Source organism: Lacerta agilis, chromosome 12 (assembly GCF_009819535.1).
Source record: "Lacerta agilis isolate rLacAgi1 chromosome 12, rLacAgi1.pri, whole genome shotgun sequence".
NCBI lineage: Eukaryota > Metazoa > Chordata > Lepidosauria > Squamata > Lacertidae > Lacerta > Lacerta agilis.
In genome coordinates, this window is record NC_046323.1 from 46,550,617 (window position 1) to 46,575,249 (window position 24,633).

General features: G+C 42.0%; 1 protein-coding gene across 12 annotated transcripts in view; it reads left to right on the forward strand.

Moving 5' to 3' along the window:
• KMT2C (lysine methyltransferase 2C) overlaps positions 1 to 24,633 on the forward strand; it is a 162,220-nt gene that overhangs the window by 133,389 nt on the left and 4,198 nt on the right. For 8 of the 12 annotated variants that reach the window (XM_033165512.1, XM_033165518.1, XM_033165513.1 and 5 more), the window contains 18 exons: positions 187 to 265; positions 705 to 768; positions 1,793 to 2,025; positions 4,321 to 6,003; positions 8,167 to 8,379; positions 11,053 to 11,217; positions 12,916 to 13,057; positions 13,760 to 13,907; positions 14,621 to 14,799; positions 14,905 to 15,041; positions 15,913 to 16,153; positions 16,619 to 16,758; positions 18,549 to 18,656; positions 19,673 to 20,792; positions 21,267 to 21,403; positions 22,059 to 22,201; positions 22,477 to 22,645; positions 24,165 to 24,281. In XM_033165512.1, coding sequence (XP_033021403.1) covers positions 187 to 265; positions 705 to 768; positions 1,793 to 2,025; positions 4,321 to 6,003; positions 8,167 to 8,379; positions 11,053 to 11,217; positions 12,916 to 13,057; positions 13,760 to 13,907; positions 14,621 to 14,799; positions 14,905 to 15,041; positions 15,913 to 16,153; positions 16,619 to 16,758; positions 18,549 to 18,656; positions 19,673 to 20,792; positions 21,267 to 21,403; positions 22,059 to 22,201; positions 22,477 to 22,645; positions 24,165 to 24,281 — 5,218 coding nt within the window. The remainder of the gene's footprint in view (positions 1 to 186; positions 266 to 704; positions 769 to 1,792; positions 2,026 to 4,320; positions 6,004 to 8,166; positions 8,380 to 11,052; positions 11,218 to 12,915; positions 13,058 to 13,759; positions 13,908 to 14,620; positions 14,800 to 14,904; positions 15,042 to 15,912; positions 16,154 to 16,618; positions 16,759 to 18,548; positions 18,657 to 19,672; positions 20,793 to 21,266; positions 21,404 to 22,058; positions 22,202 to 22,476; positions 22,646 to 24,164; positions 24,282 to 24,633) is intronic. The other 4 variants (XM_033165515.1, XM_033165524.1, XM_033165514.1 and 1 more) reach the window with 3 other exon arrangements.

Consider the following 24,633-nt stretch of genomic DNA (forward strand, 5'->3'; position numbering starts at 1 on the left):
AGCAATAACTCTGTGGTATGCAGAAAAGGGCAGGGGCTGGGAATGTGAAGCAGCAGACTGTGCATGCCCAGGAGCACACTGTTTCCCTTCTGAGATTAGTTTATATCAAAATCTCATATTATTAACACTTTATTAATTTTAGCTGTAAAACAAATCCAAAATGTGATTTTATTTACCCATTACTAGATTTGCCTTTATGGGTCAAGCAGTGCCGGGAGTACCAAGCGGTGAAAGCCAGAATCTTGTTCAGCAAGCAATCACACAGGTAACGTGTCCTGAAATTTGAAGTAAAGCAGATTCCACAAAGTGGAATTGTGGTCTAAAAGCTGATGTGCTATAATGGATAGAGCATTCAGACAAACCTGCATCCATATCCACAGCCACTAATGTTTTCATGAGTTGAGTAAGTCTCTGACCTGAGATGAGCAGGTGAGTTGCGCTGTTACACCTTATTGCAATGATCATCTCTTTGTCAGAGGAGCTCATCATCCCACAAGGGAAGCAGGATGTTTTCTGGACTGGGTCCATAACTATGCCACAACCTATAACCCAAACCCAGTAGCAGCAGCTTCTTGACCACGTGTTCAATGTAGCCTGAGTACAGAAATCTGTTTCTTGTGCACAGATTCCCATTCCTCACAGCATCAGAGCAACTGTAAAACAGAATTTTGTTTAACACACTCTGTTTCCCCCCCACTTTCAAGGATGGAAACCTAACACCGCAGATGTCTAGGCCTAACCCTCCAAATTTTGGTCCTGGTTTTGTAAGTAAGTATATAACACTCATAAACTGATATTAGACTTTGAAGCCAACTCCATGGGTACATATTATATTTCAGAATACACACAGCTTATTTACAAGCCTATTCAAAGACAATAATTGAATTATGACACAATTAACTGAAATATTCTGAGCCAGTGCATAATAAGCTTTTGAAATGTGACAACCTACTGAACTTATAAAATGTGGAAAAACCAGTTGCAGAAACATCTCAGAACAATTAGCATTGCTTAGATGATAATAGTATTTGGGTAATAATGACTAACCTGACATTCATTTTCATATGTATTTTATATAAACCTTAAAAAAGAAGATATTTTGTAGCCCCATTGTCAGTTTCAAAGGGGTAGCATTTGAATCCAAAGATTGGCCTTAAATTCTGCCTTGAAAGATGTTAATGCATACTTGCATGCTCCAGATTTTGTTGATGCTTTCCATCCCGGTTGATGCATAAATTGTCTCTGTTAGCTTGCCTTGAATAGAGACAATTTATGCTACCCGAGTTAGGAAGAGAGCAGAGAGAATTGTAGCAGATCCTTTACATCCCGGTCATCATCTGCTTGATTTACTTCCATCTGGACGTCGCTACAGGACTTCATATACAAAACCGGCCAGGCACAAGAATAGTTTTTTCCCTTGTGCCATTAAATTGTTAAATTTGTAGTTGTATAGCTTAAGGGGAGGTAAAATATGGGTGGGGTTTCTTTACTTCTTTGTATTGTGAGAGGAACAGTGTCTGTATGTTTACATTGCAATGTAGCCGAAACAAATTCCAAGTATGTTGGAAAATGTACTTGGCCAATAATAAATTATTCCTATTCCTATCCTCTTTTGTTTTATTCAAAATAATTTATTTTTTTCTCTATTACAAAAAGAGAAAGGTGTTAATAATTGGTATGAGGGGCTCATATGAAAGAAAATCCCTTCTTTCTGAAATCAGTTTGAAAATGAATTTGTGAAAGTTTGCAAAACCCATGATAAGAAAATTGATTTGTTGTGTTTTATCCTTAGATGATTCACACAGAAAGCAATATGAAGAATGGCTACAAGAAACACAGCAGCTTCTTCAGATGCAACAGAAATTCCTTGAAGAACAAATTGGAGCACACAGAAAATCAAAAAAGGCACTATCTGCAAAACAGCGCACTGCAAAGAAAGCTGGCCGAGAATTCCCAGAGGAAGATGCAGAGCAGCTTAAGCATGTTACTGAACAGCAGAGTATGGTTCAAAAACAGCTTGAACAGGTGAGAGTTTATCAATAACTAAATTGCAAGTGTTTCAATAGCAACAATTTAAAAAATGGCAAAAGAGGTGGTATCAAATTTTTATAAAGAAACAAAAGTATAAGATTCAGAGCCACATAAGTATTTTTATATTTTTACATACCGGTACTCCTGAATTATTGTCCCCTGTCAAAGCTATCATTTTTGAACAGGTTAGAGCAGGTTGTGGTATTCCCAAAATTTAAATCTGGTCTAGTCTAACCTTTGACTTGATTATGGGACAAAAATGGTCTTGGCTGCCCAGGTGCATGGCCTGTGCCACAGAGCAGACAGAACAAATGCAACCATGTTGTTTCTCCTGGACCTTTCAGCAACATTTGATACCATCATCTATAGTACTCTTCTAGATAGCCTCTCTGGAATGAACTTGAAGATATGGTGGACTGCGCCTTTTTTGGAGAGGCGAGTCCAGCAGGTGCTGCTGAAAGACTTCTGTTTCCCTGTGCTTTTAACATTCACATGGCGTCGGTGAGAGAGGTTATTCAGAGGTTTGGGATGAATACATGGGTACAGTCATACCTCGGGTTATGGCTGCTTCAGGTTGCACGGTTTCGGGTTGCACACTGCACTGAACCCAGAAGTACCAGAATGGGTTACTTTTGGGTTCGGCGCTTTGCACATGCACAGAAGCACTGAATCACAACCTGCGCAGGCGCGGCGCTGCGGGTTACGGATGCTGTGGGTTGCGAACACACCTCCTGCATGGATCGCATTCGCAACCCGAGTGTCCACTGTATAGAGAAAAGCATAGCACACAGCTTTACCTTGCATTCCCATTTACTACCAGGGAGGTGGTAGAAATCCTGAACGGGTGCCTGCAGGCAGTTCTGGAATGGCAAACAAGCTAAAACATAATCCAGCTAAGATGGTACTGTTGACAATAATAACGTTGATCCGGATGGTGGTTTTTAACTGGCTTTGAATGGAGTTGCACTCTTTCTGAAGAGTCAGGTCTGCAGTTCAGGGGTTTTCTTGAACCCACTTTATGTGTTCATAATGGGGCTTAAGTAACCACATACAGTAGGGAGAGCATGAATAAGCACAATAACTCTGTTCCCCATCTCCATTTCCCTCCACATATTCAAGGGTAACAATCTTTAGCAGTGAAGCCTCCTTTACTTGTGGAGACTCCTACTCATTATGGGACCCTGATTTTCTAGTTGCCCATGAGCAGGGGGCAGGGGGAGTGGAGCTACATTAATGTAATATAGTATAATACATACCAAATTAACAGAGTTAAAGACATTCAAATTTATTGTGGCATAAGGTTTCATGGACTAGAGTTCACTTATCACGGGCATGAAGTGTTAGCCTCAGTTGATAGTAGGTAAAGGCGAATACATGGGTGTAGAGAAAAGCATATTAATCTATATTTCCCCTTGGCTAGCAGGGCTTGTATGTTGGGTGACGGCTCCACCTAACATACCATCCCTGCTAAGCCACAGGAAATCTTCCCTTCAAGCGGGTCAGTTATTCTGTTTCCCTTCAGCTACCAGGGATGGTATGTTAGGTGGAGCCATAACCCAACATACCAGCCCTGCTAAGCTGAAAGAAATCTACCTTTCAGGTGGGCCAGTCATTCTTTTCTTTGCAGCTCAAATGTAGACAATATAAGGAAAAAGAGTGAATTACATACCACAGAAATGAATATCAGTTAACTAATTTATTAAAAAATATTAAAGTTTGTAAAATGTTGTGCCTAGTACTGTATATACTTGAGTATAAGCTTAGGTTTTCAGCACATTTTTTGTGCTGAAAAAGCTGCCCTCGGCTTATACTCGAGCGAGGCGGGCGGTGGGGGCGGCGAGAAAGAAGCCCTTTCTCTCCGCTCGTGCCGCCACCCGCTCTCCCCAGTCAACCATTCCTTAAGAAGTGTACAAGAACGGCGGTTCTTTACTCTCCCCAGTCAGCTTGTTCCATTCCTGAACTGCTCGCATAAATGCAAACTTGGCAAAGGAGGAAGAGGAAGGAGCAGCCCAAAGGGCTGCTTTCGGGCTGCTTGTTCCTCCTCCTCCACAGCGGCAAAGGTGAACCAGCTTATACTTGAGTCAATAAGCTTTCCCAGGTTTTTGTAGGAAAATTAGGTGCCTCGGTTTATATTCGGGTCGGCTTATACTCGGGTATATACGGTATTTTCTTAAATATTTTTTCATTGTTTATATGTATTAAGGTTTGTTTTTTCACAGAAGTCTTCAGCTTAAGAAACAGAAAATGTACTTTTATGGGACATCAGTTAATAACATTCTTACATTGTAGATACGAAAGCAACAGAAAGAGCATGCAGAACTCATTGAAGAATATCGGATTAAACAGCAACAATGTGGAATGGGACCCCATGCAATGATGCCAGGTATGCCTGCTCAGCCTGCAATGGTCACAGGAGGATCTCCACCAGCTGTGGGTCAGCAGAGTTTCCCAATGGTATCTCAACAGCTTCAGCATCAACAGCATGCCGTAGTTGTTCCTGGACAACCCAATCCACCCAGAATGCCAAGTTTGCCTGGATGGCAACCGCCCAGTGCTGCTTCAGCACACATCCCACACAATGTACCAAGGATGCAACCACCAATGGCACAGTTGCCAGTGAATCCTGTTACTCCCACTTCTGTGACAGCTCCTAGCGCAAATGTGCAGTCAGGGCCGCCACCACGTGTAGAGTTTGATGACAACAACCCATTTAGTGAAAGCTTTCAAGAGCGTGAGCGAAAGGAGCGTTTGCGAGAGCAGCAGGAAAGGCAACGAATTCAGCTTATGCAGGAGGTGGATCGGCAGAGAGCTCTGCAGCAGAAAATGGAAATGGAGCAGCACAGTACAATGGGCTCAGAATTAAATGCCAGAACTTCTTTGCCTCAAATACCGTTCTTCAATTCAGATCTACCTTGTGATTTCATGCGGCCTCCACGGCCTCTTCAGCAATCTCCACAGCATCAACAGCAGCAGATGGGACCCATTATGCAGCAAGGACCTCTAAACTCCCCACCACCTTCCAGCTTTCCGCAGTGTAGTGAGCGGCAGCCAGTGGGATCTTCCTCCTTTGTTCCCGATCCCCCCCCAATTCCAGATGGAAGTCCCCCTTTCCATTCTGTAAAGCAGCCGCGTGGAAGCTTTTCACAGTACCAGGTTCGGCCTCAGTTTGCCACTGGTCTGCCTGGAGTTTCTCCTGGAACTGGCAGTGGTCCCCCCTGTGGTCAGGACGCCATGCCCCATGGAACAAACTTTCCTGGAACAAGTCAGTCTCTCATCCAGTTGTATTCTGATATCATTCCAGAGGAGAAGGGCAAAAAGAAAAGAACCAGAAAGAAGAAGAAAGAGGACGATGCTGAGTCAGTAAATACCCCATCAACCCCACATTCAGATATAACTGCACCCCCAACTCCAGTTGTTTCAGATGCTGTCTCCACCCCAACAGTTAGCACACCTGGTGAACTTCCACGGCATCCAGGAGAATCGGAGGCAGAGGAGCTGCCAGGCTCATCACCTCCAAATGCTGCAGAGAGTCAGTCTTCCTTAGAACTGAAAAGTCAGCTCTCCAGTACTGATTTGCCACAAAACATACTGCCTGAGCAGCCAGGCATGAACCAGGAGACAGACAAGGACAAGACAGCGGCTTCTATGAGCATTCAGGAAATTAATCAGGAAAAGACAAGCGCTGATCAGTGCCCTAGTAAAGCTGAGCCTAAGATGGAGAATGAAAATGGCATTAAAGTGGAAGAGGAGAAAACTACTGTGCAGCCTTCCCCTTCTTTGCAGAATCAGGCACAACCTGACAGCATTCCAGCAGCAAAAGGGGAATCAGGGAATGAACTCCTCAAACACTTGCTTAAGAACAAAAAATCTGCCTCTCTTTTCAAGCAGAAAGCAGAAAGCAGCTTACAGCCAGAGGAGAGTGCTGAGGAGAGCAAATTCGTGGGGAAACGGGATCCGATGGAAGGCAGCATGGTAACCATTTTTTTATTATTAACATTCGAACTTAGAGGGTAGTGGAAATGATGCAGCATTGTGTATTTATTGTAAATTTATTTGTGTTTTTATTATAAAATAGCCCAGCCGCTAAGGATATGCCCTTAAAAAAAACAAAGGCAGTACTGGTTGAACATGTTCCTCCTTCACAATGTTCTGTATATGGGCTTTCACCCCCCTCTAGAGGTCATCAAGTAAAGCAGGAAATGGAGAAGCATGATTCAAAAGCAAACTCCACAGCCTTTGAATACATAGTTGCAGCATCCCAGCCTTACGCATGACAAATATACAGAGCTACTTGCAAGCAACTGTTTTAGTGAATATCCAGTTTAGATGTGAGGAGAAGTTTAAGATTGTATGCAAAATTATAAACCTCAGTTTTCCTTTGACATGCTGGATTATGGTCCCTGAACCGAAACTATAATAAAGCAGTCATTTGATTATATTAGATAAGGAAGTTCTTGTATTTTTGATTTTAAGTTTTTTTTAGCACTTGAGTCACACACTTACTCAAAATAAGTTAGTTTGAGCACAGTAATAAACTAGTGATGTTCATTGATGAAGATATTCTGCACCGTACAAAAAAATAACTATAGTCATGCTGAACACTGAATAATATCTTCTGTCAGCCAATTTAGTAATTCACAGCTAACATAATCTTCCAGAGAGTCACTCTTGCACATTCATAAACTCTTGCGCCCCCCAGAGGGAAACCTGCTGTTGTGAAGTGATAATTGCACAATATTCTTGAAAACTGGATAAAACCAGTGCTTGGAAGGTTTTGCTGTCATTAGCACTCTGTTTGTATGTAAATAAATTATACTGGTAATTTAAAAATGGCTTTTGTATTAGAACTTAAAAGCTATAATTTTTAATGACAGTGATTCTTGGTTTGACATTATTGGAATCTAAGATCAGAGAGCTTATTTGTGTCTGTGAAATAATACTGTAGAATGCTGGAGTTCTGATTTCATTGGGTGTGTATGCTTTGTCATTATTACAGTCTGTCAAGAGACTCTGGACATTGTTAAGCAAAACAACATGTTAACAAAAATACTAGGGCAGGAAGGAATCACATAGAAAGGGTGGCACTTCTCTAGCATGGGTGCAATTATATACTTCTAAACTTCTGTTTCTCTTCACCCTCCTAAAATCATTAAGGTCACTGGTAATTGTGCTGCTTTCTTTTTTATTGTTGTTTTAGCTTTTTCTAAAAGTGAGGTGGGTGTCTGTACCTCAAAGGGTTATGATTTCTGCATGTTTTCTATATATTTATCATATAAATTTGGGCAGTAACAAAAAAGCATTCAAACCTATACATAAAATAAGGAAGAAAAATATCTGCAACATTTGTTAGTCTCTGTCCACCTTCTCCTTCAGTACTGCTTTTTTAAGAGCCAGGTTAGGATGGGTATTGCCAAAAGGAAAGGGAGATCTGGAATTGATATGCTATGTTTCAGGAGCCTGTAACCTTGCACCTGGGACAAAGACCCCCACCAGTATTCCTACTAGGAACTGCTGTAAGCCGAGCTACAGCAAGGCTATATGAGTATGCAGATTTAAGTGTTTGTGCGACATTGGCATCCAATAGACCAGTCCTCTCCCTTTCCTCATATCAGACCCCTTCTTGAAGGGAAGCAGGCTGGGTGCCTGATTAAAGAGTGCTGAGGAGATAGCAAAGATATATGGAGGCAGAAAAAAGCAGGCGGTTTGGAAAGTCACGTTAGAGTAAGCAGGAGCTAAAGTAATGAAAGGTGTAGCAATATCAGCTTGGGGCCCAGGAAATGAGGAAGGAAGGCAGTGTTTAAAAGGAGTAGCTGAGGTGACAAAGCATAAGGGAAAGGGGCAGGTGAGGCAGCAGACAGTGTTAAAGATATGGTGAAAGCTTGGGATTTTAAAGACAAGGATGGGCAAAACCTCCTTGGAACAGGGGAGGAAAGACGCACTTGCCTCCATGCTCATCTTCATAGTTGTGTTCTTACCATTTGGTGGGTGTCTTGCTTGTTATAGATAATAGACTAATAAAGTAATGCCAAATGTATAGTAGCACTGTATGTTGCTTTGTACAAATACAAAACAAAATGTTAAACTAAGTGATTTGAACTGATATATCTTTATCATTTCCCTCCCGCTCCCCATAAGCAATCATTAGGGAATCCATTGCAGGGTACATTTGGATGTGGTAACAGCCAGCTTCAGAGAGCAGATTTAGGACATGAAATGAAAAAACAACGAAATAAACGAACTCAGAGGGCGGGTGAGAAGGCAGCACCTCGATCTAAGAAGAGAAAAAAAGAGGAAGAGGAAAAGCATGCTATTTATCCTAACACTGAAACATTTATGCAGTTAAAACAGGTGAGCACTGAATGGGTAAAGAACTTAAAGACTGAAGATATATTATGTCACTGACTATACTGAGCAAGGTGGTCACATCCAGCACCATAATGTTTAGGGTTGTTTTTTTTAGTATGCTTGTTTATTCACAGTAGTTGATAACCTAGAAATACATGTATTTACATTTTTAAGTACACTTAATATTTGCCTACAATCCACACTTACATTTATTGTGATGCACGATGGTGCTGACATATTTGACTTGCTGCCCCCTGCAACATAATGTCAGTGTTTTGTTGTTGTTCAGTCATTCAGTCGTGTCCGACTCTTCGTGACCTCACAGACCAGAGCACGCCAGGCACCCCTATCCTCCACTGCCTCCCGCAGTTTGGCCAAACTCATACCAGTCACTTCGAGAACACTGTCCAGCCATCTCATCCTCTGTCATCCCCTTCTCCTTGTGCCCTCCATCTTTCCCAACATCAGGGTCTTTTCCAGGGAGTCTTCTCTTCTCATGATTTGGCCAAAGTACTGGAGCCTCAATTTCAGGATCTGCCCTTCCAGTGAGCACTCAGGGCTGATTTCTTTAAGGATGGATAAGTTTGATCTTTTTGCAGTCAGTGTTTTAGGGATTGCTTATGCATAGGGTCTCCATGTGTACTTTCATGTCATATTTCAGAATGATGACTAGAAGCCCCAGAAGCATAAAAGACTCTGAGGGAATGTGAGAGCATATATTTTTGTTGTCTCTAAATGAGTCAGCACAGTTTTGATGCCACCATGCCCACTCTTCCAATGGTCCAGTTTTGTAATTCTCTCAAAAGGAACCCCCCAAGGGGGCTTCATGTATCAAAAACCAGGCAGCTCATATTAGTTGATTTCAGATAACTCATCCAGCTGAGCAGAGTTAGGGTGAATTTTCACAGTTATTGGGAGTGTTGATGAAAGAATGCAGCCTGGATCATGGAGAAGAAAGCAAGGAGACTGAGAAATGGCAAAGTGAAAGACACTTGGTAAAGACATAGGGCTAATGCATAGAAGACGAAGAAAGTGTCTGTTGGAAGGCAGGTAAAAATAATAAGGCTTGGAGGTGAGACAGAAGAGGCAGAACTATTGCAACTTTCCTAATCATCATGAAAACATTTTTTTAATTGTACGCAATAAGCTTTTAAAACAATGTGTGTGCTGTTCATTTATCATTAAGATAGAAGGTTGGGAAACAGTTGCAGTGATCCACGGTTGGAGAGCCACTGTCCTGATGGTGTTAGTTTATTTTATTTGAGCGCAAAGTCTGTGAGTAAAAATGTATTGGTAAAGCCTGCTTACCTCACAGGGAGAGTGCATGAAAGGATGTAATTCCACACCTTAACGTGAGTCAGCAGTGTGATGCAGCAGCAAAAAAACTAAAACAATTCAGAAGTATAGTGTCCAGATCAAGGGAGGTAGTAGCACCACTCTATTCTGTCTTGGTCAGCCCCAAGTTCTGGGCGCCACAATTTAAGAAGGATATTGCCAATCTGGAATGTGTGCAGAAGAGGACAACAAAAATTATCCAGGGTCTGGGAACCAAGCCTTATGATGAACAGTTGAAGGAGTTGGGTATGTTTAGCTTGGAGGAGACTAAAAGGAGATATGATAGTCATCTTCAAATATCAGAAGGGCTGTCACAGGGAAGATGGAGCAAGCTTGTTTTCATCTCCTTTGAAGGGTAGGAGACAAATCAGTGCTTGGACTACTGCAGTGTGCTCTACGTGGCGCTACCTTTGAAGGTGACTCAGAAACTGCAATTAATCCAGAATGCGGCAGCCATACTGGTGACTGGGAGTGGCCACCGAGACCATATAACACCGGTCCTGAGAGATCTGCATTGGCTCCCAGTACGTTTCTGAGCACAATTCAAAGTGTTGGTGCTGACCTTTAAATCCCTAAACGGCCTCGGTCCTGTATACCTGAAGGAGGTCTCCCCACCCCCCATCGTTCAACACTGAGGTGCAGCACCAAGGGCCTTCTGGCGGTTCCCTCACTGCAAGAAGCAAAACTACAGGGAACCAGGCAGAGGGCCTTCTCGGTAGTGGCGCCCTCCCTGTGGAATGCCCTCCCATCAGATGTCAAGGCAATAAGCAGCTTATCTTACTTTTAAAAGATATCTGAAGGCAGCCCTGTTTAGGGAAGCTTTTAATGTTTAATGCTGTACTGTGTTTTTAATATTCGGTTGGGAGCCGCCCAGATGGGCGGGATATAAATAATAAATTTATAAATGATAAAATTATAAATTATTACTATTGCTATACTCAAATTACAAGAAAAGAGATTCCGACTAAGCATTAGGAAGAACTCTGTTCAACCATGGAACAGACTACCTTGGAAGGTGGTGGACTCTCCTTCACTGGAGGTTTTTAAATAGAAGTTGGGTGGGAGTCTCATCAGGGATTCCTTTAGCTGTGATTCCTGTATTGCAGGAGGTTGGACTAGTTGACCTTTGAGTTCCTTCCAACTCTACATTTCTGTGATTCTGTCTGAAGTCCTTTATGTAAACTACCTGGAAGAACTAATAATAAATGAGTTTTTTTTTAAAAAAAAAAAAAACCTTGGGCTTCTAATGGTTCAGTCATCTTAGTGTAATTGAGTGGAAATTTACAGTTGATTGTTGCATATTGCTAGTGAAAAATAATTACTACTCATCTTTCCCTACAGCAACTCTCTTTGCTGCCTCTAATGGAGCCGATAATTGGAGTGAGTTTTGCCCACTTTCTTCCTTATGGCAGTGGCCATCTGAATAGTGGAAATCGCCTTTTGGGAAGCTTTGGTAGTGCAACGCTTGACGGGGTATCAGATTACTATTCTCAGCTAATCTACAAGGTGTATTTTTTTTCCTACATAGATTCTCCAAATGTTCTATACGAAACAAAACATTGGGATCTAGCAGTAGTTATACCGTGGTGTTTCATGAGACATGCTGGATTTTAAAAGATTTAGGTTTTCTTACGCTCTCATTGCCAACTTTATTATTTTTCTTCTTCACTGGAAAGTGGTGAGGCATATTAAAAACAGAATTCTGCTTGTGCAACGGGACTTCCCCTCCCACACTGGCAGCCGCAGGGGCGGGGGGCACACTTCTGATGCACAAGTGGAAGTCTGATGCCGTAGTGGAACCACAGAATTGGATATGACCCATTACTCACACTGTAAATATTTTTTATGCTATAACTATCTTTTCAAACTGATGCAATTGTAAAAGTTGTAATCCTAACCTTTAAAGTTACTTTTTTTAAACAAAATTCCCAGTGCAATGCAAACACAAAATAATTTGAAGTCCTAAAGCACTGCTTAATTTGAAGGATAGTGCCTGTCCTTCCTTTCTCATATGTATCACTCCATTTATTAGAGACAGAAAACTGCCTTATACTGAGTCAGACCATTGGTCCATCTAGCTCAGCATTGTATACACTGAGTGGCAATGATGCTCCAGGGTTTCAGACAGGGACGTTCACAGAGATGAGATGCCAGAAATTGAAATGTAAAGCAGATGCTCTACCACAGGCTTCCTCAAACTCAGCCCTCCAGATGTTTTGGGACTACAACTCCCATGATCCCTAGCTAGCAGGACCAGTGGTCAGGGATGATGGGAATTGTAGTCTCAAAACATCTGGAGGGCCGAGTTTGAGGAAGCTTGCTCTACCACTAAGCTACAGCTTTTAATAGTGCTCTACCTTTTGGAGTTAGATAGGTGGTGACTGATGAGAGGATCTGCTTGGTTATGGTGCATCAGCTTAGCACAAACATATGAGCATGTGGGCTCCCAGAGGGGATTGTGGCTGTTTTGGTCCCCACATTGGTCCTTCTGTTGTTCTGCTGCCCTGCACTGAACTAAGGCCTAGTTTTACTTAGTGTGTCATCCAAACCCAGGCTTATGGTTAAGCTCTCCTGAACAAACCATGAGCCGTTAACCATGGAGCAAATCTTTGTTACTGCTTGTAGTTAGTCTGGAGAGAGATAAAGCACAAGCCCAGCTGCAGATGACAGGCTAAGGCCAAGCCATTCTGCTGCAGCAGAATGAGGTTTTTTTGTTCTTCCCCAGCCAATCTTCTTGTCTAGAACCCACACACATGTGTTTATGCTAAGCCGTGGTTCATCTTAGTGTAATGTGTGAACCAAGCCAGTCACCTCAGTTCAGGCATAACTCCAAATGTGACCTGCAAATTATGGCTTGCATTTCCCATGCAAAATTGAAGTTATCAAAGCTTGCAGTCCTGGTTTGCAGGTCAAATGCTTAGATATAATAGTAAGCTATGGTTTACCCCCAAACCCAGCACCTAACTTCTTATTCTGAGTATATTATCCTTCCAGATTCATTCTCATAGCACCAAACCAGGCTTTGTGTTGCATCTGAACCAAGCCAGTGTGACTGGTAGAAAAATAGTTGCATTATGTATGTGCAATTGTAAAATAAAAATTATGTGCATTCTGTTGGACCTTTTGTACATAAGATACATAATTTGTCATGTACCAGATAAGCACTTGCTGAAAGCTAACTTTAAATTCTTTCCTCTTATGCAGCAGAATAACTTGAGTAACCCACCCACTCCTCCAGCCTCCCTCCCTCCTACGCCTCCACCTGTGACTTGCCAAAAAATGGTAAATGGATTTGCAACCACTGAAGAACTTGCTACAAAGGCTGGAATGCTTGGAGGGCATGATGGTAAGTTTTCACATGTATGCCAGACTCCAGAGTATGCATTTTCAGTTTTCAGACTGTCTATAATGAAATATGGGGCTTTTTTCAGATTTGAAATCCACTTTACAGTAGAATGTTTAGACTTTTATTCATCATTCTGCATAAAATTTATAGGAGCAACTTGGATGAACATTTTGTGCTTACATAATGTATACATGGCCAGTATAGATAACTATATTGTTGGCTCTGGAATGCTGTACATCTAAACATTTTTGAAGATTTTGGAAGTTGTTGCATGATGCTTATACACCATTTTTGTACAAGAAAGAACAGCTTTAAGTTATAGGGCTTGTTTGGGTGCTAGCTAACAGGTAAAGGTAAAGGTCCAGTCATGGATGACTCTGGGGTTGCAGCGCTCATCTCGCTCTATAGGCCGAGGGAGTTGGCGTTTGTCTGCAGACAGCTTCCGGGTCATGTTGCCTCATTGCCAGCATCTAGCACCTCTCATAAAGTTTCTCATAAAGTGGACGTGAGCTTACCTCATCCTTTCATTTGTATGAGAATGCTGCAGATTTTCACAACTTTGGCTACTGACTGAAAGTCAAATTAAATGTAAAACAAAAGAAGTATAGGTTTAAGTTATGATCCATTTTTTATCCCCTCCCCTTTTTTATATGTCACTGAATATTTGGGTCATTTGTTTTGTCTGTTCTTGCTGCATTTCAGTTACCAAAGCTCTGGGACCGAAGCAGTTTCAGCTGCCTTTCAGACCACAGGATGATCTGTTAGCCAGAGCCATTGCTCAGGGTCCTAAAAGTGTGGATGTTCCTGCTTCTCTTCCAACCCCACCTCATAACAATCATGAAGAGCTGAGGTAGATATTTTCTCTAACTTTTTTTTAGCTTTGTGTTGGGTATCTGTTATCTTAGTCAGGGGTCAGCAAACGTTTTCAGCAGGGGGCCGGTCCACTGTCCCTCAGACCTTGTGGGAGGCCAGACTATATTTTTTTGGGGGGGTGGGATGAATGAATTCCTATGCCCCACAAATAACCCAGTGATGCATTTTAAATAAAAGCACATATTCTACTCACGCTGATTCCCAGACCATCTGCAGGCCGGATTTAGAAGGTGATTGGGCTGGATCCGGGCCTTAGTTTGCCTACCCATGTCTTAGGTGCTCCATGATGCTGCTAAACTCTAAATAACAATGTTACTCAGAAGTAAGTCCTATTGAATTCAGGTAAATTGGATCATATATGGCAGGTGGTCATCCAACCTCTGCTTAAAAACTTCAAACGATGGAGAGTCCACCACCTTCCAAGGGAGTCCATTCCACTGTCAAACAGCTCTTACTGTCAGAACGTTCTTACTGAGGTTTGGTCGGAATCTCCTTCCTTGTAACTTTTGGATCCATTGAATGGGTGTAGGAGAAAATAAGAAACTTGCTCCACCCTGCATGACAGTCCTTGAAATATTTGAAGATTGCTATCATATCTCCTCTCAGCCTCCTCTTTACCAGGCTAAACATACCCATTTCCACTTTACACATCTATATGTGAAAAACATTTCCAATTATTTTCCCTCTCAGGGTTCAGGATCCTTGTGATGATAGAGACACTCCTGACAGCTTTGTTCCTTCTTCCTCTCCTGAGAGTGTAATGGGCATGGAAATAAGTAGATACCCTGATCTGTCAGCAGTAAAGGAAGAGATGCCCGAACCTGTTCCATCCCCCATCATTCCAATTCTACCTGCCAGTACTGGAAAAGGTATTGCCAAAATATTTTCTAGATTTTGTACTAATTTCCTCACCGGCATGTTCAGGTGCCTCAATTCCATTGTATTTAATTTTGTATCTCTCCCTTTAACTGAAGGTTCAGAAGAAAAAAGGAATTATATCAAAACAGAGCCTGGTTCTGGTTTCTTTGGCTCTCAGCTTGGTCCTTCTCAAAATGGTCCAAAATCTGGCCTTGTGTCCATAGCAATTACTTTACATCCCACAGCTGCAGAGGTAAGGAAATTTCCAGTAAGCTGCATGTATCTGTGACAATGTTGTGCCCCATGTCCTGCAGATGTTATGGCTATTTTATTTGTGTTGCAGTACAACAGTTGTTGTAAACTCTGGTTATTAGTTTCAGTGCCATTTCTTTAAATTGTAAATCTGCACCAAAATACTTTCCACAAACATTTTTTCAAAGAAAAGGACACTTATTTAGATTGCAGAGGGTTGGGTTCACAAATTCCCAATTTCCTTGTTTTATCACATGCTCTTTGAAGCAGCTGCTTTCCTTGATTTAATAATAATATTAATAGCTTAGATGCTTTCTTTTAAAAAAAGAAAACAAGGGCTTCTTACTAAAGTAATCCCGGCCAATCAGGGATCACGTGGCTAGTGTGTTGATGTCACGTCATCAGGAAATCAGTCAAATTTACTGTCATCAACGGTGGAGCTTAATGCTCCAGCACGGGGGGTGGGGTGGTGGAGAGCAGGCGGGGGCAGGGCTGGCACGCCACCCACAGGGGGGGTGGCGCCCAGCACGGGCGGGGGGAGACAGGTGCGATGGCACCCTACTGGGATCGTGCTGCTGGGGGCGGTGCACTCCCCTCCCCCCACACTCCTCTTCCTCCGCCAGTGACTGTCATTAAGCTGAACAGAAGTGAGCCCAGGAAGCATTGCCCTCAGTCTGCCATTTGGAGTGTGTGCAAATGTGTGACCTGTTTTACATCCCTCCTACCCCAAAACTGGGCGAGAGCATTCAGGGGAGGGGGGAGGTTGTTCTGCAAAACATGCACTGCTCCATTTCAGCTCAGTCCTCTTTTAAGTATGTGATGAAGAAAAAAAGATGGTATTGCACTTGTCCTTTTTCCTTTCTCCACTCTAGAATATTGGCAGTGTGGTGGCTGCATTTTCCAATCTTCTGCATGTCAGAATTCCAAACAGTTACGAAGTGAGCAGTGCACCAGATCTGGGAATTATGAACTCTCACAGAGCAAATGTAGCCTTTGAGTACAGGCAGCACTTGTTACTTCACGGTCCTCAGGCAGGCACTGCAGGGCCTCCTGGACTAACGGGGCCTTACGGACTCAAACACCATAATATGCCATTTCCCCCAAGTGGTAATGGTGAGTAAGGATATATCTTTTGGGGGGGGGTTGTTAATTGTAGTTGTTTTTTTAGAAAACGTGGCAATGAAGAGTTTAATCCAAGGTGAGAAAATGACTTGGGGCTTCATTTTTCTGTCTCCTCAGTAATACGAATTGTGTTCTGGTGAAAGTAACTAGGCAAAACCCATACTTGTGGAAGATTCTCGAGGGGCAGATATTTTGTCACATTAAACTGCAATGTAAAAATGTGTAAACAGAAGCACTGTAAAAAGAATAGGGTGGGATTAAGGGGAAGGGCAAAGTAGGTCTGCCGTGGTGGAAGGTGTGTTGCTGTGCAACAGTTGTAGGGAAATTGTGCTTTAAAAATGAAAGTAGGATTAATTATTTGGGGGAACATGCACGCCCATGTTAATACTTACACTGAAGTAATGCATATGCTCTATTCAAAGTGGCACTTTGTAACTTGTCGGTGTTCTTGTTAAGTCTTGGCAGGCTATAAGGCACACAGTCCACATGTTGCAGATGGTTCAGTGTTGAGGTCACAGTGGTGCTCTCATTGTAAAGTCGTAGTTCTGGGCAGCGGAGTACGGAAATCTTTCAGTGATCTACCTTTCCTGAAACAGGTACTAGTGTGATACCCGTTTGTCTATTATTGTTTTTTGCTTTATAAGGTTAAACTACAAAAAGAGGGGGTCAGGTTGATTTCTACAGTTCATATACTTCACATTGTACAACAATTTAATTATTACTGTTCTGCATTTTGAAGGTTGGTAGAATTCAGTAGAGATTTCTCTTTCATTAACAAGTCGTCTCTGGCAAGTTAGAAGAAGCTCAAAAAGCCATTGCAGAGTAATAATGTTTTATCAGTTGCAGGAGAAGAGAGTTCATAATTTTAAAAAATCTTGCTCTCGTTTTATTTCTGCTGTTTCAACAGTTCTATAAAAATAAAGATCCCTAGGGATTCTCTAGCCTGTGAATAAATACCAGAGTGCTTCAAAGTAGAAATTTCAGAAGTTTGCATGCCTCCATACTAGCACCACTAACCAATTTATCTTTCCTTGAAATTATTTTCACTACCAAGTAGTTTCGTACAATCAAAACCATATGGTAGTTTTAGTAACTACAAGCCAACATATCTTGCTACAAATAGTGCATAGTGAAAGGGCTGTGTGTCTTAAATTAACATTCTGAGGTGCAGTGTGAACTATTTTTTACATCAAGAAACAAATGTACCATATTTTTCTGTGTATAAGACAATGTTTTTACCTGATTTTTTTCCATTCAGAATTTGGGGGTTGTCTTATAAATGGAATGTGAATGGGTGGGGGGAGCTTGGCTGCTGTCAGGTGACATGGCAGAAAAAGAAAGCGCTTTGCTCATGCTCAAAGGCACTCTTTCCCCCCTCTCCATGCATCAGGCTCATCAGTGAGCCTGATGCATGGAGCCTAAGCTTCATGAGGCACCCTGCAGAAGCTCCTGTAGCGCAATGCTGAAGAGGACGCCTCATCACCCTGTGCGGAAGGCTCTACTCTGCTGCCCCTCCTGCTTTCCAAAACTTTCACCCAACTTTTTCTGCCAAAGTTCCAAAGTTTGGTGACGTCAGCGGTGCGCTGAAGGTGTTATTTGGGGAGGGGAGCAGACGGCTTCTCCAGTTCTGGCACCCGCCTGCTTCACCTTGCCTACTCCATGGAGAGGTGACCGGCATGCGAGAGCCCCTGGATCCACTCCCAGCTCCAGCAATGCTGATCCTGGAACCTGGGCATTGTTGCTGCTGCCATGGTCTCCAGGCAGAGCAGGATTGGGCAGGTTGTGGCTTAGGCTGTGAAGAGCTTGAGAGCAACAGACTGGCCCCCTCTCTTCTACGCGCGAACTCATTTTGATCCTGCACAATTTTTGCCTGCGCTTGAAGGTGATCTCCACAAAAAAAGCTCCCCCTGTCACTCTAACTGAAAGAAAGTATCTGAAGAAGTGTGCATGCACATGAAAGCTTATACCCAGAACAAACTTAGTTGGTCTCTGTGGTGCTACTGGACAAGTTCCTTTTTTTTAATTTTGAAAGTTGTTTTGTTTGATGTTTAAAATACTGATTTTTTTTTTAAATTTGGGGTTAAAAAAATAGGGGTTGTCTTATTCATGGGGGGTGTCTTATACACAGAAAAATACGGTATTTCATCAACTCACATTTATGTAATTAGCAAAGTCTTGAGTTATAAACACATTGACATTACTAGCAACGGAAGTGAATGCTTTTCCTAGTTCATCCTGAATAGGATTTGTTCTCCAAGATTTTGTATTAACATAAGAAAAATTTTCTACAAGTAATGGGTAGTTTGTTTTTTTCTAATTTACTAAATGTACTAAAAATGAAATTCCCTGAAGTTCATGTTTACACTCTTTGGCTTATTATTTCCAGGATTCTAGAGAGAAGTCTGAAAGAATGGAGAAAGACATTGTCTTCTGTAGCAACAACTGCTTTGTTCTTTATTCAGCATCCATGCAAGCAAAAAATTCAGAAAGCAAGGTAATTCCCGGTGCTGCTGCATTAATAAAATACACAATAAATATTAATTGAAATATATAGTGATTCAGTTTCTTTCAAAATTCTGTAGATGAAATACTGTATTCTGATTTTTTTAAAAAAAATGTTTGCAAGATTTCATCTCTAGTGTAAACAAAGAGTAGCTTTCATGTCAGTTAACTGTAGAAGATTAAATCAGTACCTGTCCCAAAAAATTGTTTTGTTGCACTGGAGGGTACAATCTATTAAGTGTTTTTCCTGTGCTGACATCATTTGAAGCAGCAAGTAATACATGCAGCAGATATTCCCAGTGCATTTTTGCCATCATTCAGTGACATACATATGCATGATACGTCCCATGATAGATTCAGAATATTTGGTGCCATCAGAATCTTATCTTGGGTGGTGTTTTATGATTTCATTTTCAGGTTGTCTCCCTGGAGTATCAATAGCTCACTAACTTTGTCACAGTGTTGATTCAGTTATCCTAGGTAACTTTGTTTTGTTAAAACTTTCTGCTTAAAATTGCAGTCTGATGTGCCTACCCATGAATAAATTTGCTTATAAGTGGGGAAGTATATCATTGCAAACATCAAGCTGGCATACTTACCTGCAAGTAAATCAGCCTCAAGCTTATAAATTCCTAGCACATGTCTTCTAAGCATTTACTGTTATTATTAGTGTTACTGGTCTACCACACTGCCTGGGAAGACACAGTACCAGGAAGATAATAAGGTTTCCTCTGCAAGTAAAATAGGATGCTGCTGGTTCATGCATTCATAACTACCATAATACAGTTACTGGTAGGTAGCCGTGTTGGTCTGCCATAGTAAAAACAAAATAAAATAAAAAATTCCTTCCAGTAGCACCTTCTCAGTTGGTCTCTAAGGTGCTACTGGAAGGAATTTTTTTATTTTACCATAATATATTCATAGTAATTATAGGCATCTGACTTTGAAATAATATTGACCAAACATGTTTTCCTTGATTCCATATTTAATTGCTTTATTATTTCTCAGGAATCAATTCCTACCTTGCCACAGTTTCCATTGAAGGAGGCAGCCCCAAAAGTGTTCCATCAGTATAACAACAACATCTCTACGTTAGATGTGCACTGCCTCCCTCAGCTACAGGAAAAGATTTCTCCACCTTCCTCGCCCCTTATCACCTTCCCTCCTAGTTTTGAAGCAGCCAGAGTCGAGCCAAAACCAGATGAGCTTAAGGTAACAGTGAAGCTAAAACCCCGCCTGAGAACTATACCGAATGGACTGGATGACTGTCGACCAGTAAGTAAGAAATGGAAAGGAATGAAGTGGAAAAAGTGGAACATACAGATTGTGATTCCTAAAGGAACATTCAAACCTCCTTGTGATGAGGAGATAGATGAATTCCTCAAAAAGCTGGGCACAACCATTAAACCTGATCCAGTGCCGAAGGACTACCGAAAGTGTTGTTTCTGTCATGAGGAGGGGGATGGGCTAACAGATGGACCAGCAAGGCTTCTAAACCTTGACTTAGATGTTTGGGTCCACTTGAACTGTGCTCTTTGGTCTACTGAGGTCTATGAGACACAAGCTGGTGCCTTAATCAACGTGGAGCTCGCCCTGCGAAGGGGCTTGCAAATGAAATGCATGTTCTGTCACAAAATGGGCGCCACCAGCGGCTGTCACAGGTTAAGGTGCACCAATATTTATCACTTTACCTGCGCCATTAAAGCACAATGCATGTTTTTTAAAGACAAAACTATGCTTTGCCCTATGCACAAACCAAAGGGCGCTCACGAGCAAGAACTCAGCTATTTTGCAGTCTTCAGGCGGGTATACGTCCAGCGGGATGAAGTCCGACAAATTGCCAGCATAGTCCAACGGGGGGATCGTGAGCACACCTTCCGGGTGGGGAGCCTCATCTTCCACACAATTGGCCAGCTGCTGCCACACCAGATGCAGGCTTTCCATTCTTCAAAGGTGCTCTACCCTGTGGGTTACGAGGCCAGCCGGTTGTATTGGAGCACACGCTATGCCAACCGCAGATGTCGCTACCTGTGTTCCATTGAAGAGAAGGATGGTCTTCCACTCTTTGTGATCAGGATCATTGAGCAAGGCCATGAAGACCTGGTTCTTACTGACTCAACCCCTAAAGGTAACAGGGAATCTTGTGAAAGTCTTTGGCTTAAGTGCTAGATGTGCATTTCATTGTTTACGTTCATTTGATATTTCTAACTGGTTACTGGAAGCCATTAGGCCTATTGCATGTAAGTCCACCTCACATGAGCTAACTTGGCAATGCACAAATGACTTATTTGTAGCAAATGGTGAGTACCCATGTCAGTATTGTATATGATCTTCGTGCTATTTTACCATGTGTGCGTGCTGTGTTCATCATATAGGACAGTCAATATACCAAGTATACATGGTTTTCCATGCAGAAGTGATATTGATGTAAAGAATTCATCTTGGGAGCAGTACAATCCTAAAAACACAATCTGCCCCTTAGCATTTTAGAGCAATCCTTGTGCTACATCCAAAGTAGATATGGCTTTAAACAAGTTTGCTGTGGTGATTTTTTTTCTCTTGCATTAATTTTGTGATTCACTGTAATTTTTATCCTATGCAGGTGTTTGGGATAAAATCCTAGAGCCTGTTGCTTCAGTAAGGAGGAGTTCTGAAATGCTTCAGCTATTCCCTGCATATCTAAAGGGTGAAGACCTTTTTGGTTTAACTGTCTCTGCAGTGGCTAGGATTGCTGAATCGGTAAGAGGTCATGTGGCTGTACTAGGCTTGTTCTTGGCTTGTTACTCTTTAGTAGTAAATCATTGTCTGTCTTAGACACAGCAGTTTTTTATGCAATGTGTGTAACATGTGTCCAGGCTCTTACCTATTGAAAACTTGTCATAGAGTCTGAAGGAATAAATGGTTCTGGTATATAATGCTGTGCCATAACTAGCATTAAAATAGTCACTGGAAAGGCCTGAAGCAGGCCTTTTGGCCAGGGTTATAGGTTCACTTTCAGAGGTTTAGAAACAGGAAACAATGGTTTGGTGTGGGGTATTGTAATTGCCTGCCTGCCCACCCACCCCACCTCTTTCTCTTCAACACTTACGACAGCAGGTTTTGCAGGTAGAAGCATGCATTAGTAGATGCTGTGTAAGTGGGCAAAGCACCCAAGGGCTTATTGAGTATTGCAGGCTAGGATAGAAAAGGCAGGGTTGGATTTGTACAATCGGTTTGAGGATCTGTGCTCTTAAAGAAAAGCAAGAAGGAAAAAGAAGGCAGTTTTGTAAAGCGCTTCACGGAGTGCTGTCTCTGTGTGTGCTATTCTAATTCCTAAACCTATTCCTGAATCAGAGAACATTTCTTTGGCTGTTCTGCAACTGCATTGACATGTGACTCCTTGGTGTGTTTACAGCTTCCTGGGGTTGAGGCTTGTGAACATTACACCTTCCGGTATGGCCGAAACCCCCTCATGGAACTTCCTCTTGCCATCAACCCCACAGGCTGCGCCCGCTCTGAGCCAAAAATGAGCAGCCATGTCAAGAGGTTTGTGTTAAGGTATTTTCTTTTAAATTCACATAGTACAGCCCAGGGTTTATAGGCTGCGTAGGATACCTGTGCTTCTGTGTGCTGCTTACAAACCCTGTTGTTGTTGGCTGTGTATGTGCATGTCTGAGCCAGGGGAGCTGCTTTGTTGTCTCTGCTAGCTGGCTTTGAATGTCTGTCTGTCTTTGAGTTTGTTTTTTAAAAAACAACCTCTAAATGTCATAAAATTCAGAGAGATCTTCAGTTTTCCTTCTTTGTCTCTTCTGTTATATGACCCACTACTGCAGGCCTCATACCTTAAATAGCACCAGCACTTCAAAGTCATTTCAGAGCACAGTTACAGGAGAACTGAATGCACCTTACAGTAAACAGTTTGTTCATTCAAAGTCCTCTCAGTACCGAAAAATGAAGACAGAATGGAAATCCAACGTCTATTTGGCACGCTCACGCATTCAGGTCAGTTGCAACAACTTTGCTGTGCAATGCATTCATTCTTTTAAAATTTTGCCACTGTCTCTTCCAATCAACCATGAAAACAATATGAAGCCATGGTCCGGCTCAGATTAAAATCAGGCTCAATGTAAGTGGTATAGCATACTTACTTTGGTGTTCTGTGCTGGGCCAGGGGGGAATTCTCTGTGGGTGGAGGAGCTAGTAATGGCTTCTTTGTCATGAAGTGATCATTATCTGATCAAATTTGACCTTCAGGCTTCTTGTAACCTTCACAGTGGTGGAGGGTCAACACTAATGGTCTGCTTCCAGAGAATGGTGAATCCAGACGGTTTTCTATTATCTTTGGGGGAAATGTGTGCTGCTTGGAATATAGTTTCTCCAAGTCAACCATCTTGGCCTCAAGGGAACAAACATCTGTCCAGTATGCAGATAAGCTGTACATGTGACAGTCTATAAAATACACTTGTCACCACCACTACTGGCTTTCTGTCTATATATCTGCTGTTGATGTTAGTTAATTTGGGAGTTTGGGGTTTGTTAGGTCACAAAGGGGGGTGGACAGAGTAGTCTGCCTTGCCCATCTCGGCCTGCTGCTAAACTTGCTTGGCCAGTAGATTGGCTCCACAAGAGAGGAGGCCCAATTATGTAGACAGAGTGGACCTCACTTCTCTTATTCATGAACTAGTGACATCCTGACTTTGCTATTGCATATAGGGCTGCCTTTGAAGATTGCTAGAACATTTCTGTTGGTGAAAAATGTGTCTATCAATGTGGGCAAGATGGCTGGTAAAATATAGAACATCAATAAATTTAATATGCTGGTGTTGATTTTTAAAGGAGAAAGGAGCCCTTCATGCTTCCCTGAGCCCAGAGATCAACTGTGGAGACCCTGCTGTAAAATCAATCAGATTGGTGGGCATAAAGAATAGGGCCTTTATGGTGCTAGCCCTGCACTCATGGAACTTCATCCCAATGGCTCCTTCCCAACTGCAGGCCTTCAAAAGGGCTTTAAAAGCCCATTAATTTCAAGCCACTTACTCTTAAAGATGTTATGGTTTGAAATTGTTTAAATGTTTTAGCTGATATTAATCATATGATGCTCGCCTGTTGCTGAACATGCAGCTGTTTTTCAGGGCTGTTTTATATATGTGATATATTTGTGATTCTGTATTTTATTAATACATTGTATTGTGGCTTATGTAAGCCACTTGTGAGGTTTCTTGCCCAAAAGACTACATGCAATTTACATTAAAGTCTGAATAGCACTTGTGTACTGGTGGGCTATGTTAGTGTTATTTTTCCCCTTGCTGATTTGAGCTGCACCCTTAAATGGGAGTAAACTCCATTGAACACAAAGGGACATGCTTCTGAGTAAACATGTATAGGATTGACTGTAAGCCCTAAAAAGCATCAGTTCTGTCATATAAGTTCTTGTACCCTAATGCTAAACCACACTAACATAGTATTCAGGTTGTGCACTCTGCTACTGAGATATTCCTAAAGCCTCTATTATTCTTTGTAGGGCCTGGGCTTATATGCTGCTAGAGACATTGAAAAGCACACCATGGTCATTGAATATATTGGAACCATCATCCGCAATGAGGTAGCCAACAGGAAAGAGAAGCTTTATGAATCTCAGGTATTACTTAACCTGTTTCAAGAACTCATGTAAGATAGTCAAAAATATGTGAGCTCTTCTCCAGAGCAAACAGCTATAGTGTTGTGAATGCTGACATGTATTACAGCTTGGATGTGAAGCACTCAGAACTGTGTCTTCAGATATGAGGAGCAACTGGTGTTTCTGGAGAATTTAAAAAAATGGCTCAAAGTATTAACAGATGTTCATTGTGCTTCATAAACATTGCGTGTGAAAAATGTGTGTTTGTGTCCATATGAACTGAGATCTGGGCCCATATGTATAGAGAGATCTGTGCAACACAGAGACTACGTACACACCAATCATTCAGAGCAACATCCATGTCCCCACTACC